At 36.3% G+C, this 17,113-nt stretch overlaps 1 protein-coding gene across 1 annotated transcript; it reads left to right on the top strand.

Annotated features, from left to right (window-relative positions):
- The first annotated feature begins 2,155 nt into the window (after window positions 1-2,155).
- LOC135711363 (neuropathy target esterase sws-like) lies at window positions 2,156-16,252 on the top strand. The gene is made up of 10 exons (XM_065234164.1): window positions 2,156-2,548; window positions 2,706-2,787; window positions 2,861-3,420; window positions 3,486-3,692; window positions 3,755-4,099; window positions 4,158-4,387; window positions 4,456-5,452; window positions 5,513-5,788; window positions 15,449-15,635; window positions 16,056-16,252. Exons 1-10 carry the CDS (start codon window positions 2,462-2,464, stop codon window positions 16,235-16,237), a joined length of 3,153 nt encoding a protein of 1,050 aa, XP_065090236.1. The 5' UTR covers window positions 2,156-2,461; the 3' UTR covers window positions 16,238-16,252.
- The last annotated feature ends 861 nt before the right edge of the window (window positions 16,253-17,113 follow it).

Below are 17,113 nucleotides of genomic sequence, written 5' to 3'. Positions count from 1 at the left end.
AAGTGAAAAGAAAGGGAATCCTTCGAAAACCGTGGTGCGAGTTCAACTGTTTTTCTCTTGGCGTGACTCATTATACACCGACTCTAGTAAAAACGTCATTACTTTTCAGCTGCGTACCAGGCTTAAAGCCTAGTACGCAGCTGAAACGAAAACGGAAAAGTAATTTTTGTGGATTTTTCCCAAAAGAAAATTTGACAGCTATAGTCTGCTAAATTTTGAGATTATACACAGCAAAAAAAAAATGTAATATCGATCAATGTAATTCAAGCTGATGTATGAAATAATGATGTAATAGCAAAAAGCAGATACAATATTACATCAATGGATGTAATTTTGTTCGCAAAATCGATGTACATCGTACAACGTTATATAACACAACCGATGGATTGACCTGGTTGCAGCAGTTTGGATGTAATATTCAACAACTTTTTTTTTCTGTGTAGGGAGATGTGGTCAAATTGTAAAATCAACACTTATTAGTGTTTCTGTTGTTTAAATGCATCCAAAACATCAGTTTTGCAATAAACGCCAACATTACCTAACGGAATAATTGATCAGACCATTATTCCGCAAGGAAAGTGAAATTGCATTCAGAATGCGCCACCTTTATGTCGATCACGATACTAATGTAATCGATCTTTCCTTTACCGATTTCTTTTGAACTGCGTACTGGGTCAAGAAATGCTAAGGAAAAGAAATTTCTTTAGCATTCCGTGCACGGTGTTTCGCGAAAACCCATTAATGGGTATAAAAATACCCATTTCCGCTAAAAGTGCCCCTCCTCATTTAATGGGTAAACTATGGTTTACTCATAAATGGGTAAATGGGTGGTCTGTCAATAAATGGGTGTTTTTTCACCCATTTTCTTATATTGTGTTTACCGTAAAATGGGTGAAAAAATACCCATTTTTACAAATGGAGGATGCAAGCGATCGTTGATGTAAAAATGTTTTTAAAACATTGAAAATAAATGCAGGTGTTCCGCTCAAATTTTTCACGAAACATTATAATACAAATTATCCATTGTATTGACTTATCCGTAAGCCTCTCCAACGTTTTGGATTCTAACATTTTCCGGAGATCGTTGCTGCGGACAGTAACTGTTTGCATCGAGGTTTGCATTCCCAATGAGCCGGTGACGGAAATGAGACGATAAAATTTCGAAGTGTTTTTTCACCCATTAATGGGTAAAAAATATACCCATTATTCAACCGTGAACTGATTCTTTAAATGGGTATTTTTTCACCCATTTTATGATTTCAAAATTCCCCCATTTTTTGACAGCTGCATACATGGTTTGAAAATGGGTATTTTTTTACCCATTAATGGGTTTTCACGAAACACCGTGCACGGTGTTTCGTGAAAACCCATTAATGGGTAAAAAAATACCCATTCTCAAACCATGTATGCAGCTGTCAAAAAATGGGGGAATTTTGAAACCATAAAATGGGTGAAAAAATACCCATTTAAAGAATCAGTTCACGGTTGAATAATGGGTATATTTTTTACCCATTAATGGGTGAAAAAACACTTCGAAATTTTATCGTCTCATTTCCGTCATTGGGAATGCAAACCACGATGCAAACAGTTACTGTCCGCAGCAACGATCTCCGGAAAATATTAGAATCCAAAACGTTGGAGAGGCTTACGGATAAGTCAATACAATGGATAATTTGTATTATAATGTTTCGTGAAAAATTTGAGCGGAAAACCTGCATTTATTTTCAATGTTTTAAAAACATTTTTACATCAACGAGCGCTTGCATCCTCCATTTGTAAAAATGAGTATTTTTTCACCCATTTTACGGTAAACACAATATAAGAAAATGGGTGAAAAAACACCCATTTATTGACAGACCACCCATTTACCCATTTATGAGTAAACCATAGTTTACCCATTAAATGAGGAGGGGCACTTTTAGCGGAAATGGGTATTTTTATACCCATTAATGGGTTTTTGCGAAACACCGTGTGTAGCACGTAAAAACGTCATTACTTTTCAGCTGCGTACCAGGCTTAAATCGGTAGTTCTGGCCACCCTGGTATAAACACAAAACACAAAAGTGGCTGATCCCTCGTTTCAATGTTTACAGTTGTCTTCTGCTTTTTGTTGGCCGTTATCTTGTCACTTTTTTTTTTCTTTTTGATGTCTTTTACTGAAAATCCTTTTTGCGTTTGAAGTTTGATTATTCGCAAGTGTGAAAATTAGCGAAAATAGTAGTAGAAAGTGTATTTTTCTTCCCGTTTCCATTAGATAATCATTATCTGATACTGATCTCGTTCGATGGTGATAGTTTAACGCGTATAAATTGCGTTGCGGGAGCAAAAATCACTTAGCTAGGAATCATGAAAAAAATTGCCCATGTCTGAAGGAGTTTGCCTTATTCTCCACCAGCTGTTATTTTGTTTTTGTTAAAAACCATTTGAGGAGTATCCGCTCGCAACATTTCCTAGCCGTAAAATGGATATCGTCGGACTGGTCAAGCGGTCCTACTCGGATTACGGAACGATACTGAAGGATTCGTGGTACACAATCATTGCGGAAGAGGTGAGGAATAATATAACATATTACCAGTATTACATTCCGCATGTCTTCTTCCCACAGGCAGTGGTAGTGGCAGTAGTATTATATTTTATTGAATTTAATTGTAAAGCTGAACTAAAAGTCGCCACCCTGATTTACATTCTGTTTGGTTTCGTTACAGTTCGCTTGGTCATTGAGTTTGCTGTTACTGCTGATTGCGACGATAGTAGGACTTTACTGCTGGAGGCGAATCTATTTGAAAAGTGAGTGGAGCGATGGAGTCTGATTTTTTTCCTTGTACCTAATTACCTAAATTATTGTTTTATACATGTGCAGAACTCCGTGACAAAGCGGCTCAGTTGCTATTCCAAAGCCATGATCCTTCCCAGTTGCGTTTCCGGAAGCGGGACAAAATGCTGTTTTATGGTCGGAGGATGCTCCGTAAGATGAAGTCCATCTCTGGTCAGGCTTACAGTGGCCAGGGTAGAAAGCGGAAGGCAGTTATGCGTTTCGCCAAGCGGCTTCTCCATATACGTCGTGAAAATGATCCGATTCAGCTGCAGGTGGTTGAGCCACCGGCCGAGTACCTGGAAGAAGCAGCAGAATGGAATGATAAAGTCCCTCCCGATGCACTGTACATGCTGCAAAGCATTCGAATTTTTGGTCACTTTGAGAAGCCGGTCTTTTTGAAGATTTGCAAACACACCGAAATCATCAATTTGATCGCCGGCGAGTCGTTGATAAAGGTTGGCGATCCGGATGATAGTGTATTTATCGTGCAATCGGGACAAGTCAATGTATTTCTGAACAATCCGGATGGCAGTTCTATTGCATTGAAAGTAGTTCGCAAGGGCGAATCAGTAACATCGTTGCTGAGCTTCATCGATGTGCTAGTTGTAAGTATTTTGCGTTTTATGGCTCAAGTAGCATCCCTGATTGAATTGAGCATCTTCTTTTGCAGGGTAATACTAGTCAATATAAAACGGTTACAGCAAGAGCGATAGAAAATTCTCAAGTGATCCGATTGCCAATGTTTGCCTTCAAGGAAGTGTTCGATGAAAGCCCAGATTTGCTTGTCAGAGTCATACAGGTCATTATGATTCGGTTACAACGCGTTACAATTACGGCTTTACACAACTATCTGGGACTGAGCACGGAGTATATACAGGTAGGAAATTGAAGTTCCGAAACATTTCTAACAAATTGCTAAACTTCTGACCTTAAATGTAGTGTTCGTCACAGCGTAAGAAAGTGACAGTGCCGATGAAAAATAGCCCCGGCCATCGTCGTGTACCGTCGGATGTACAAGCACCATCCCATTCGCTAGTTGGCCACACAGTAACGGGTGACGCCAGACCGGATATGTTGGCAGATTTGTCCGATCATATCGGCAGTCGACGTGCATCGGCACTACCAAGTGAACCAATGGAGGATACCGTAATGAAATCCATTGCCATTGAAGGATTTTTGAAAGAGCTCGGACTGAAGGATGAAGATAAACCATTTGTAGAAGACAATATTGTTATAAAAGAGATTGCTCCGGGAACCACGTTGACGCATCAAGGCAGAAACGATGTATGTATTTTTAGTTGCAGCTTATTTGGCAAAAAATACAACTCGTCTTTTATTTCAGGACGTTTTGTTGATTTTCGTCATCAGCGGTGGCTTGACAATAGCCCAGTATCCGCAAATTAATCTCGGGTGCAACAAAAAGCTGGACAAATCGGAAAATCATACCGTTACAATTCATCCCGGTGATGTGGTTGGTGGTCTGGCGGTGCTCACCGGTGAAAGCAGCTTGTATACAATCAAAGCGAAACACTATTCTCGTGTGGGGTTGCTCTGTAAAGAGGTGATCTATAAGTAAGTTGAGGAAGGTAGTCAAGCTGCAGTAGACCTATGTGACATATGTGCGGTTCTTATCATTTCAGCATAATGCGCGAACGTCCGGCTGTCGTCCTAGACATTGCCGACAGTGTGGTGAAGCGTCTGTCTCCGCTGGTGCGTCAGTGTGACTTTGCATTGGATTGGAATTTCCTCGAATCCGGTCGTGCTGTTTATCGTCAGGATGAAAACAGCGATTGCACTTATATCGTCCTAAACGGTCGACTACGCTCGGTCATAACTCACTCGAATGGTAAGAAGGAGATTGTAGGAGAGTACGGCAAAGGAGACTTAATCGGCATCGTTGAGATGATCACGGAAACACCCCGCACAACAACTGTGATGGCGGTGCGTGATTCTGAACTGGCCAAACTGCCAGAAGGTCTTTTCAATGCAATTAAATTCAAGTATCCGATAGTGGTAACCCAGTTGATTAGTTTACTGAGCCATAGAATTCTGGGATCAATGCAAGCTAGACCAATTACGGGAAGCTCTATAACAGCAGTCCCGTTTGATACGAGCCAACAGATTCAACATCGGTACTCCACTGTGGCCATCGTCCCTATCAGCGAAGATGTTCCCCTCACTGCGTTCACCTATGAACTTTACCACTCTCTGTGTGCTATTGGTTCAACGTTGAGGCTTACATCAGATGTCGTACGGAAAACTCTCGGTCCTCAGATTATGGATCAATCTAACGAATACCGGCTCACTAGTTGGCTTGGCCAGCAGGAAGACCGCCACAACATTGCACTGTATCAGTGTGATTTAACGTTTGGTCCGTGGACGCAGCGCTGCTTGCGACAGGCCGACGTGATAGTGATTGTCGGGTTGGGCGATAGGCCACCTACCATTGGAAAACTCGAAAAAGAGATCGATAGACTTGCGATACGTACCGCTAAGGAATTGGTTCTTCTACATCATGAAGGCGCTGCACGTCCAACAAACACTACCAGTTGGCTGAATATGCGAGCCTGGGTTTCGCGACATCATCACATACAGTGCCCTAAGAGGATGTTCACGAGAAGAAGTCAATACCGAATTGTAAGACGAAGGATGTTTAAATTTCCACAACGTTGTTTGATCCACTCGTCTACTTTTCAGAACGACTTGTACAGTAAGGTGTTGATGTCGGAGCCGAATATTCATTCTGATTTCTCTCGTCTGGCGAGATGGTTGACGGGCAATTCCGTCGGTTTGGTGCTGGGTGGAGGTGGAGCCCGTGGTGCTGCTCATGTAGGTATGTTCAAAGCCATACAGGAGGCCGGCATTCCTATTGATATGGTTGGCGGTGTAAGTATCGGTGCGTTTATGGGGGCACTCTGGTGCTCGGAGAAAAATGTAACAACCGTCACACAGAAAGCTCGGGAGTGGTGCAAGGTAAGTACACTGATATTTGTAATCAAACATTGCTGAGACATCCCAGAGATTTAGTTTTCTTTTCGTTAGACCAATACTGCCACCTCAATTGTTTTGAATGTTAGTTTTTGGTCAACGACTGCGCATATAACTTACTTGATACTTTTACAATTCGCTGAATCTATGTCCAGTCGCTTCCAGTCATTGGGACGGCCGTCTCAGTTGCAAAAAGCCAACGTATTCGAGGTAAGCTCCGGAGTCGACGACCTCGTCCGGATTCTCGGTTGAATAATATTTTCACTTTCCGTTCTTCTGGCATTTTCAGCTCACCGTAAACTGCCACGTTTTATAAGCTTCACATTATCTATTCACATCATGCTATTTTCTATTTTACCGCTGAGTATTGTTAGCAGCGCTTCAACATACGCTATTCATATCCGATAAAACCTACCAGAGTATAAACGGCTGTGCAGTCGGATTTAAATCGATCGGCTCCGGTGCCTTTGATTTGAAAATAACCTGCTTCGACTCCGATTCAAACAAAATACAGTAAAAATGTACTTCAATCAATTCCGGTTCATTAAATGCTTAAATAAAGATAGTTTTCGTACATTTAAGCTTGAATATGTCATGAAATATTACTATCAAATTTCTTGATTGATTTTTTTGAAGATATTTAAGATATTTTCACAGATTCAAGTATTTGCTGTATGAACGTAAATTTAAATAATCAAATTAAATATAAATTTTGTGGAATAGGAGAATACATTTAATAAAAATTTCCAAAATCGTTACTTAATCGGCAGGCACTTCTAATGGGACCGCATAAAAACACATTTTCGAATGAAATTACAGAGCTTGTGATTAAATCAGTCATAACTTTCAAATCATAATTTCCATCGGAAATCGTTATTAGCCCCATTTTCCAATGAAACGATCACAATTTGTAATAAAAAAGCTTGGCTCAATTTCAAGAGAAAATCATTTGACGAAATCAACCATAACCTTCAATGGTTCAACAAAAATTGCTGACATTTGAACATAACAACTTCTAATAAAAGTGGTCACCATTTTAAACGGATATTTGGCGGAAGTTCTATCGGATTTTTTTTTCAATTTTTGACCATTTTAAACGAAAATGGACAAAACATTTAAATAAACATAAATCTCTAAATAAAAACATAATGTAGTTTAAGGTCATAGGAAGCCTTATTTTCAAAAGCGCACTCTACTCCGTGTTCAGCATGTGTAGAAGGTGGCATTTGCCACTAAAACATTCCAGAGGGGCGGAAAATTGTTCCAATGTTCCTTACTTTTTGTTTTGTTTTGTTTATTTAAGAGGGTTTAAATGGTTGTTCATTCACCTCCAATTAGTCTGTCATTAATAGTATTAGTAAAGTCCCTTTTCTTTACTAATTGAACTTCTTCCAAGTTCCATATTTACTTTTTCCAAGTTATCTCAATTTGACCAAGATCTCAGAACATTTACGACTTTCTCCTTGGAGGACGAATTTTCCTAAACATCTGGCGAAATAAAAATCTTAAAACTTCCAGCAAAATCCCATATCAAACCTGAAGTAAAATATTCTCTGAACTTCTGAAGTTCGCGGAGCATCTACATTTTTGGTTGAACTGCTACGAAGTCCCTTGAACAAATTCCAGTACTTCAATAAGTTTTACGAATTTCCTTGAATTTTTTGTTTGACTTCTACAAAGTTCTCAGAGTTCGTTTATTTTCTGCGAAGTTCCTTGAGCCAGAGAATAGACGTTGAGGCTCGAGCAAAATTTCTTCAAAAACTAGTATAAAAATTCACATTGCACACAAGTGCCGCCTAAGGCGAGTTCCCCACTTAAAAAATCTTTTTGAAAACATGATGGCGCTGACGTAGGACAATTTACACTACACACTAAGTGCCGTTAGCGCCGAGTGGCAATTTTCAACCGAAAACTTGAGCGACACTAGCTTCAAATTGTTCGAAAGTGGAAAAAAAATATAGAGAAAACCTGGAGATGCTAGCGCCACATAACGGCGATGTTCCCACTTAAGTTTCTGACTGAAGTTAGACGTCTGTTCTGTTCTGAATTTTCACGAAATATTTTAAATCTGTTAAACTTTAACGAAGTGCCTTGAAATTAAACAATATTTCCTAAACTTCAACGACATTTCCAATACATGTACAAGGTTCCCAATTCTACAAAGCTTTCTCGAATTTTAACAAAGCACTCTGAATTTCTTAAAATTATCTGAAGCTCGAAGAAGTTTCCCGAATTTATATTAAATTTCCTGAACTTCTACGATGCCCCTGAAAAATATCCTTGCAGTTTTAAAAAGTCTAATGAAGTTAAAGAAAATCCCAACTCCAAAATCGCTTAGTTCCTCTAAAGTTCGCAAATTTTCAATAATGGGAGTTCTCAGAACTTCTATAAAACTTGCTAAAGTTAGTCTAGTCTAGTCTATTCTACACGTACTCAGTCAGTACTCAACAATACAACTTGCTGAAGTTAGTTCTGCTAAATTCTCTGAAGTTCTATTATATTCTACAAAGCTTGCTGAACTTTTACAAAGTTAGTCGAACTTTTATAAAATTTGCTGCACTTCCAGAACTTCTAAGCAGTTCAATTAATAACTGCAAAGTTTTCGAAAGATCTACAGGAACATCTCCTTGAAAATCTAAGAAGTTCCTTAAAATCCTACAACGTCCCCTTTACTTTTAGTAAGTTCTTCGAGCTTCTGCGATATTCTCTGAAATCAAATGATGATCTCTTAACTTTTACGAATTGATCTTCTAAGAAATCAAGGTCTCTGAACTTCTGGGAATACTCAGTTTCGTAAATCTGAATTATTGAACATGTTCGCTTGCCCACAAATTTTAAAAGTAGCGGTGAACTAGTGGCGTTTCCTTAACCTCAATGTACCTGTGCACCAACTCTCAAAACATAAACAATTATCAAAATATTTCTTGCAAAGGATAGATATCGATTAAACTAGAAGATTAAGTGTATTTTTCAACCGATTCGAGTATGAATATGACATTAAATCTGGTTTTGAAAGTTGGTGCACAGGTAAAATGTGAAAACATCTCGTCGATTTCGTTGACGATTTTTTGTAAATACACCTAGCATCGCTGAGCTGTACTGCTTTGTACGGCATAACAGTTCCTTTAGCATTTTTGACGAAAATGAAAAATGCATTGGGATCAATTGTCAAGTACCTTGACTTTACACTGAGCTGCGGACCCTTCGAACAGTAGAAGACATCGGCCTTAGCCTGATTGGTATGGTATGGTATTCACTTTACAATGTAAACCAAAAGTTTCCAACTTTGTTCAGAAAATGTCGGGAAAAACCAAAACTATGTTGTCCCATCCATAAGAGCCCGTGCAGAAAAAATCACCAACAGTATTTTTTTCAGTTCGCTGTTTTAACGAATGGAACAACTATGCTGAAAAGGGCAGTGAATAGTTCCCACTGAATGTCAGAGAAAACAGCTATAAACGTGATAATTTGTTGCAATATCTCTGTATCTTTTGCATCACTCTTATTGGCAAATCAAAGTTGGCACTCGTGGAGAATAGATGAACTATGAAAGTGATGATGGTTTCAAAATTTTACACGGAGAGGTATACGAGTTCAATCTTAAAATGCCTTTATTTTGCAAATTGAGCATTTTATTTAAATCTGGTTAATACTTCGTTAGTAGAAAACTTAAGGACTACTCAGTAGATATATAATATAGAAAAAATAATTTCTTTTCAGATTTTTAGGTGTTTGCATAGATTTCAGCTTTTCTACAACTTTAGCAACAACCAGATTTAAATTCAATGCTCCATTTTCAAAAAAAAAAAGCATTTTAAGATTGCACTCGTATACCTCTCCGTGGAAAATTTTGAAACCATCATCACTCTCATAGTTCTTCTATTCTCCACGAGTGCCAACTTTGATTTGCCAATAGAATGTGAGGGCATCGTAAAAATGAAAGAATTAGGGGGAGGGTCGTAAAACTGAGAGTTCGCACCTAAAATAAAATCCTGTGTACGGCTCTGTCAACACCCGGATCAATTTTAATGGGATTTCATCTTTTTTCCGATTTTTTTTTTCAAAACGCGTATACTCAGTGCACTAGCGCAACTGCTGGAAGGTTGAAGCTAGTTTTGATTTACCGGGATACGGTATATCATATTTTCCGCTAACTAATGGATGTCTCATCAATGCAGATTTGGTTAACCTATATAAATATATTTTATTTTATTTTAATAAGGTCGTTCCAGATATGTTTCTTGAAATTCAAAAATAAAAAAATGTTTTCCGGAAAAATAACACTACCATTTTTATACAAAGAACTAATGATTACTCCTGTCTGTTACAACCAGGTTTGTGAGGTTAACGTTGTTAACGTTTTCAATGCGAATTCCTATTCCAGACGTTAACACTGACTAGTTTGGGTGTATGGAGTCTTCAGAAAAGGTTTTATATATTTGTTGGCCAATTTTTTAGGTAGTGGTAAGGATTCTATAGCATTTCCCCGAATACCATTCATCCGAAAGAAATTCGCCCGATTGTAACAAAAACCCGAACGTCATATACCTGAATTCCATCTACCAAAAGTAATAATGTTATGAGTGATTGCCAATTGACATTTTATAGACTAAATATTTCGCCAATAATTCATAATGCACCCTAATTCTTGTTTTCGAACGAATCGGATACGACATACAAAATTGTATGACTACTGTTACCGCGAAGGTGATTTTCGGACCCTTAAAAGCAAACTCAGGGTTGCTGTTAGAGTAAGCTTTAAGCTGAAATTAGTTTTATTCAATATAAATCCATGTCGCATGGCGTAGTTTTTATGTTACTTACATTCACTGTTCGTCTGCTTGCAACAAGTGTGTTTTTGTTTGTACACATCTGTCGTTTTGAACTCTTATTACAATTAGTATTCATTTTAATTATAAGAGAAAATAAGTTTACTTACTACAGTAAGGAAAACATTCCAGGATAAGCAATTTCACAACGCGTTTGAATAAAGTGTACGTAGTAACAATGGTAATGATAATAGGTACATTCAATAGAGATCTCCAAGCGCAATCTCACGAACACTAAAATCCAACATCCATACCTATATAAAAATGAAGAATTGGAATATATTTCTCTAACGAACAGTACTAGGTTTCAAGGTTACTACATTGCAATAGAAATAAATTTCTATTGTTAGACGGATATTCTGCCGCTATTCGCATAACACTCCCATGTCCTGTGGATTTCCTATCTAAATGCGACTGTTATGAAGAATAAATAAACAAAAACTTGGAATATGAATAAAACTTGTGTATTTTTCGGGTTAATGATCCATTCGAGTGAATGAAATTCGGTGGTATGTTATTGAATCAGTGGTAAGAGGGGCATAGTGAACATGTGTGGTCATAATGAGCATCCAGTACTGCAGTCCCAAACCTCTAATTGTTTGAAACAAATTAATTGATAGTAGGTTCATTGCATTCATTCAGGTTGCAATGATTAAAGACCAATTGATTGGTTTAGAATTGTAAAAACTTCAAGGCTAAGGCCCTGGAAGCTAACTATGCCCCTCCTCCCCCTTTGTAAAAGTAGGGTGGTCCTTATGGTTAGGGAGCTCAAAATATAATCTTTTTAGTTATTTGAGCTGGGCCAGCGCAATGTTCTACAAATTTGTAGAACAATTCATTGGAAGCAACTTTGGTGAGGATACAAATTTTCTAGTTCTATTTGTTTCCGTATTATACATTAACTTTTTTGCATTGATTTCTTGAAAATGGTTGGTTCTAAACACTTTTAGATCTTTTGATGGCACATGATGCTGATGTATCTGTGTAGCTATCTCTTTCTGTTATAAAGTTATAAATGTTTTTGGTGAAAAATTTGAAATTTTCAAATATTGATACCTCAAAAACGGAGCAAATGGATGTTTATGGTGTCGAATGTATTTGAAAAATCTTAATTTTATTCATATATAGATTTAAAACATCGAGAGCGTTTTTTGTTTAACTCATTCAATTAACTTTAAAAAAGGGCGAATTTTTTCACGAAAATCGTTCATAACTTTTTAACTAAACGAGACAGCAACTTGATTACCACAGCAAAAATGTGCGCCGTCAAAAGTTCCATTTACGAGAATGCAATATGTAAAAAGTAAAGTGAAAATTGCCGATTTTTCAGGGGGTCAACCTGAGTTAATTATAAACCCAGTATAAAACATGAATCGTTAGAGATAGAAAACTTCTTTATTCAGCAAAATTGATTTTAATAAATAGTTCTATATTTTGAAAAAAAAATATTATGCTGGTATTTAGATTGTAAATTGAAAATAGGCTCCCAACACACAATGAATGCTGAGTAAAAGCTTATACCGGCATAAATATGCTTCTACAGCTATAAAAAAATGGCTAAATGGCACATGACACATACATAAACAGCTGTAAGTTTTTAACTATTATGCTAAACAGTGTGACAAAAACATCTGCTTTTGTTTGGCGTTCAGTGATTGATTTTTTATTTGTTTAGTATTAAGTCAAAATGAGCCAAATTTGTTAAGTGAAATTTCTGACCAACTTATATGACTTATCTGATAATATTTTTAATTATAATGTTTTACCAAAACAATTGTTTTGGTTCCAAGATTCAACAGCAACAATGACGAAATAATTTCCTTGCATAACCGCTGATTTAAAATTTGGGACTGTACAACACTTTTTAGACAGCATGTTGTTCTCATGACCATTACACGACATAAACCACCTCTCAGACCCTAATAAAAATCACATATGTACGTTATGGACTAAACATTCTTCACTGAAAATTTCAAGTCATTTGGTATATAATCAAAATCATAATATATAATATATCTAAATAGCTCTTTTACATACCTTTCCGTTGAATAAAATATTAAAATCGGTCTAGTAGTATATGGATTTTCAAAATTGGGTGTACAGGCAAAAATGTATATTTTTTGGACCACGCTAACCCTAAGGGCGATAAAAATATTGGTTTATAATTTTTCAATAAGGAACAAATTTACAAAATTTGAGCGAAATCGGAGCAATTATTTTTTCTGTAGTACTTTTTTTCCTGGAATGTATATACTAAATAAAACTCATAGTAAATGAAAACTTAAATCGTAATATATATTTCTAATCATCTCGGAAAATAATTTTGATTTTCGAAAAATCAGTATTATCTAAATTTTAGCTAAAATCTGTGTATCTGTACACACAGATTCTTGTTCAAAAATGATCAAGAAAATCTTTAATATATAGAATAATTTGTATATGTGGCAAATCAATATATAAAAAGTTAGTGTGAAATAACTGATTTTATATGGGTTATTAGCTAATTTTGCTTCAAATGAATTGTTCTTCAAATGTGCTGATCTATCTCACATAACAAAAAAAAAAGTTATTTTGAACTCCCTAATCATGGGAACCACCCTAATTTCACGTACATTAAAAAAATGGTGAAAAACTATTAAAACATTCCCGAAGGACCATACACATATAATATAAATGGTTTAAGCGCAAACATTTTTGTCTGTCTCAGTGCACGAAGAAACTCAAAATCCCCAATCTCATGCTTGAGATTTTTCGCCTATGAGTTTTGCTTTGCAAAATTCAGTTTTTTTCACCGATGAGTTTTTTGATTCAAAAATTAATTCCTTTATATTTTGACGTTACGTTTGATTCATTGTTCTAAGCATTACTTTTGCACTATTTGTTGGAAAACTAACAAGACGGTCATGTACATGCCATCAATTGACGTTTGATCGGATTGTATGAGTTGGAATGAATGTTTGGCTTTGTGAGGATGAGTACGTGAAAAAAATTTTACATGAGAATCTTAAGCGTGATATTTGTTTGCACGTGAGTTTATTAGCTCCAGTGTACTCGATGAATGAGGTTTGTGAGTGATTTTCCGAGCACTGCAGTATCTAAATACGGGTTTGAGACCATTGTGACATGGATATTGCAATTTGGGGTAGAACTACAGATATGTTGAATTTAGTGTCTAACAAGGCATACAAAACAATCTTTGACCACAGACAAACAGACGTAACTCTTCATTGTGTATCTTCGTTCATGTATTTAACGGTTGATTTGAATATTATCAGTTCAGCGAACTACTCGCTTCAGCGCTGGCATCGGATCACTTTGACGTTTCTATACATTCTATAGAACTTTTATGCAATATTGTTTACGAGTTAGCGAGCAAGCTTGTTTTCCGCGAGAAGCCAGATAGATGTCGTTACTGAGGTTATATGTTTTGAGATACTATGTTTTCAAGAACAAGTTTTTCAAAGAGTTACGTCTGTTTGTCTGTGCTTAAATTACACGGTGTTACACGACAAAAGAAAATTTTCATGTTACCTATTGTAGGTTGTTAATCTTGTTGAGTGCACAATGAAATCACATATGAAATTGTTATAACACCCACAACATTTAAATTTATTGTTAAAAATCCGATTTTGGGTAAGTGACAGCATACTATCATGAGCAACTCAACCATTTTTCAATCGATTTATTTTTATTTTTCTACGATTTTGGAAGGAAAAAAGTCAGAGCTTTCGAAATATATACACATTTGTCGTGATTTTACTGAAATTCGTAGCGATTAAATTTGATTTTTATGCAAACAGATTAGCATTTTTCTAACTTTAGACGCCATTAGGATGACGAAAACATGGCCCTCTCCCTTGCCATAATACCACTTGCTTTCTATGCAATCCTCAGGCTTTGTTCAAAATTTGAGCGTTGCAAACGTTCCCATCAGCATCATCAAACCCGAGGGGGGTCAATCAACAGAATCAACTCGCATCGTCTTCCAGTTTTGGACAAAGTTGTTGAGAATATAATTTATTGAGCATTGGTTTTGGTGATTTGGATTGGGACTTTTGCAACGCCATCTTGAAAATGGTGTTTTTGTAAACATTTTAAACTTCAACTCGGAAAAAATAGCTTCAAATGGGTAAATGTTGACCACGCTCAAATTTTGAACAGAGTCTCAAGATTCCATTGAGAACAAGTGCTGTCATGGCGAGGGCAGAGGATCATGTTTTAGTCACCTTAATGGAATCTAAAGTTGAAAAATGGGATTTATTTTGCATAAAAATCTTATTTACGTAAAAGAATCCCTATGCATTTCAGTAAAATCACCATAAATGTGTTTAAATTTCAAAAGCTCTGTATTTTTTCTTGACAAACCCTTTTAAAAATCAAAAAATTGGTTTAGAAAATTATTGCGATACTCTTGATAGTATGCAGTCACTAACCCAAAATTGTTTTTTTTTACAATAACTTTAAATTTCGGAGATGTTCTAAAGATTTCAAATGTTATTTCATTGTGTAGGCTGTTCGTTTTTATTTTACCGATGGGATTCATATTACTCTGATAATATACAAAATCGTAATATGCCGCGTAATAGTTGGCTATTTTTGTCTGAAGTCTTCCTTCAAAATAAAGCAAAACCGTTGACTTCTGTATCTAAATGTATGAAATGTATCTACGGAAAATAAAAAAAATCACACAATTAGTATAAATAACTATTAATAAAGTAGCATGCACTTAACGCAGAAGTAGACGTTTACAGATTTGGAACGACCTTGTCTTTACCTTACATTTATTGATTAATAACAATCCATATTTCATACGTAGAAAATGACTCAATGGGGCCGACAGCTGATGGATTTGACTTATCCGATTACGTCCATGTTCTCCGGGAGAGATTTTAACCAAACCATTCGTGGAACGTTCGGCGACGTGTGCATCGAGGACCTTTGGATACCATATTTTACACTTACCACCGACATTTCGGCTAGCTGTGCCCGCACTCATACCCATGGTAATATATCCTACCTAAAATCCCTGTTAGCAACTGATATTCGCTCCATTTTCCGATAAAATACGTTCTGAGAATTTAAATTTTTCCGCGGCGAAAACAACTATTGCCCTGCTGAGTGTCTTTTCAAATTGACTCTCCTTTTTCTTTAGATAAAGATAATCTTCAGTTAAGATTACTGCCTATAATCATTTAATTTACTCAAAGCATTAACACAAAAATAGCAAATTTATGCTGTTTGGTTTCGCATTTTTTTGATTATTGGCAGAATCGTAGTGCTGTGTCTTTGATTTCTACTATGTTGAACATTTTTTTCCTGGATGATACTTTTCTACTGTAAACTATATTACTTTCATACCACACTACTGAAACACAACCCAAATTTAACTGCTGCGTGAAATCCCTATCGAATGAAAAATGAAGGCTCCCTTTGGCGGTATGTTCGATCGTCTATGTCACTTAGCGGATACATGCCACCTTTGTGTGACCCGAAAGATGGACATCTACTCTTGGATGGCGGTTATGTCAATAACCTTCCAGGTAAATATAAACTCATGCTTTGTGGATCATACATTGGCAGTCAATCCTTTTGTTATCTATCATAATTTGATCTGAAAGTTTGACACTATCCATCCATCTACATTGTTCGTCGTGTGTTTATTTGTTATATTAACTAGACGCTTTCTGGACACACTAACATGTTTGATGTTGCTTTTGTTTACTTTCTTTTTGTAGTTGTGTGAAAAAAGACACCTTCTAACAGTATATAACCATCTCAATGAACCCATAGCTAACCACGGAATCTGATGTTATCTGGAGTAGCACTGTCTGTGAACACAAAACTGTTCGAAAATTGAATTCTATTATCTACTATCTATTATCTATATTGTGAACTTTATTGTAAGTAACGCAACAGAGAAAATGTTTTCACTAACAAAGATAAATCACTGGTTAAATAACTACGATAAACGGAAATATTACAGGTACTTACTCTAAATGTTTGGTTTCCTTGTTTTCCAATGAAACTGTTGGTGTTAATTTCTAGGTAATCTAGTCTGGAAGTATTTAAAACATTTCCGACAATCATATTAATTGTATTTTAATTTATTTCTAATTCATTTCATCAACATATACCTACAGCCAGCCAACTCATTCTTACTCAATATCCTAAAACTCGATATTCTCCCAATTCGATGGAATGTCAGGCAACTTCAATCACTTTTCCCATACATATTTCATAAATTTATCTCCGCAGCTTGATGTTCTCCCTAACTCGATGGTCCCTTCAATATCGGATTTAGAGGAAATGATTGTAGTTGACATCGAGTTCATATACAGTATGCAAAAAAAGTTTATCCACCCCCAGTTTAATTTTATGAGTGTTCCTCCATGATTTGTCAATTTTTGTTTATTTATCACATTGCCATTGAAAATACGGCGTTTATATCTTTTCTTGAGATTTCATGTGATAAATTATACAA

Source organism: Ochlerotatus camptorhynchus, unplaced genomic scaffold (genome assembly GCF_037179485.1).
Source record: "Ochlerotatus camptorhynchus isolate MF236.1 unplaced genomic scaffold, CSIRO-AGI_Acam_v1.1 ptg000432l, whole genome shotgun sequence".
NCBI classification, from domain to species: Eukaryota; Metazoa; Arthropoda; class Insecta; order Diptera; family Culicidae; genus Ochlerotatus; species Ochlerotatus camptorhynchus.
This window is presented reverse-complemented; position numbering and strand designations above follow the sequence as displayed.

Excerpts from the sequence above, each read along its gene's own strand:
- LOC135711363 (XM_065234164.1), top strand. The coding sequence starts at position 2,462 with ATGGATATCGTCGGACTGGTCAAGCGGTCCTACTCGGATTACGGAACG. Across the intron at positions 2,549-2,705 it reads ACACAATCATTGCGGAAGAG|TTCGCTTGGTCATTGAGTTT; the intron begins GTGAGGAATAAT and ends GTTTCGTTACAG. Across the intron at positions 5,453-5,512 it reads GAAGAAGTCAATACCGAATT|AACGACTTGTACAGTAAGGT; the intron begins GTAAGACGAAGG and ends TCTACTTTTCAG.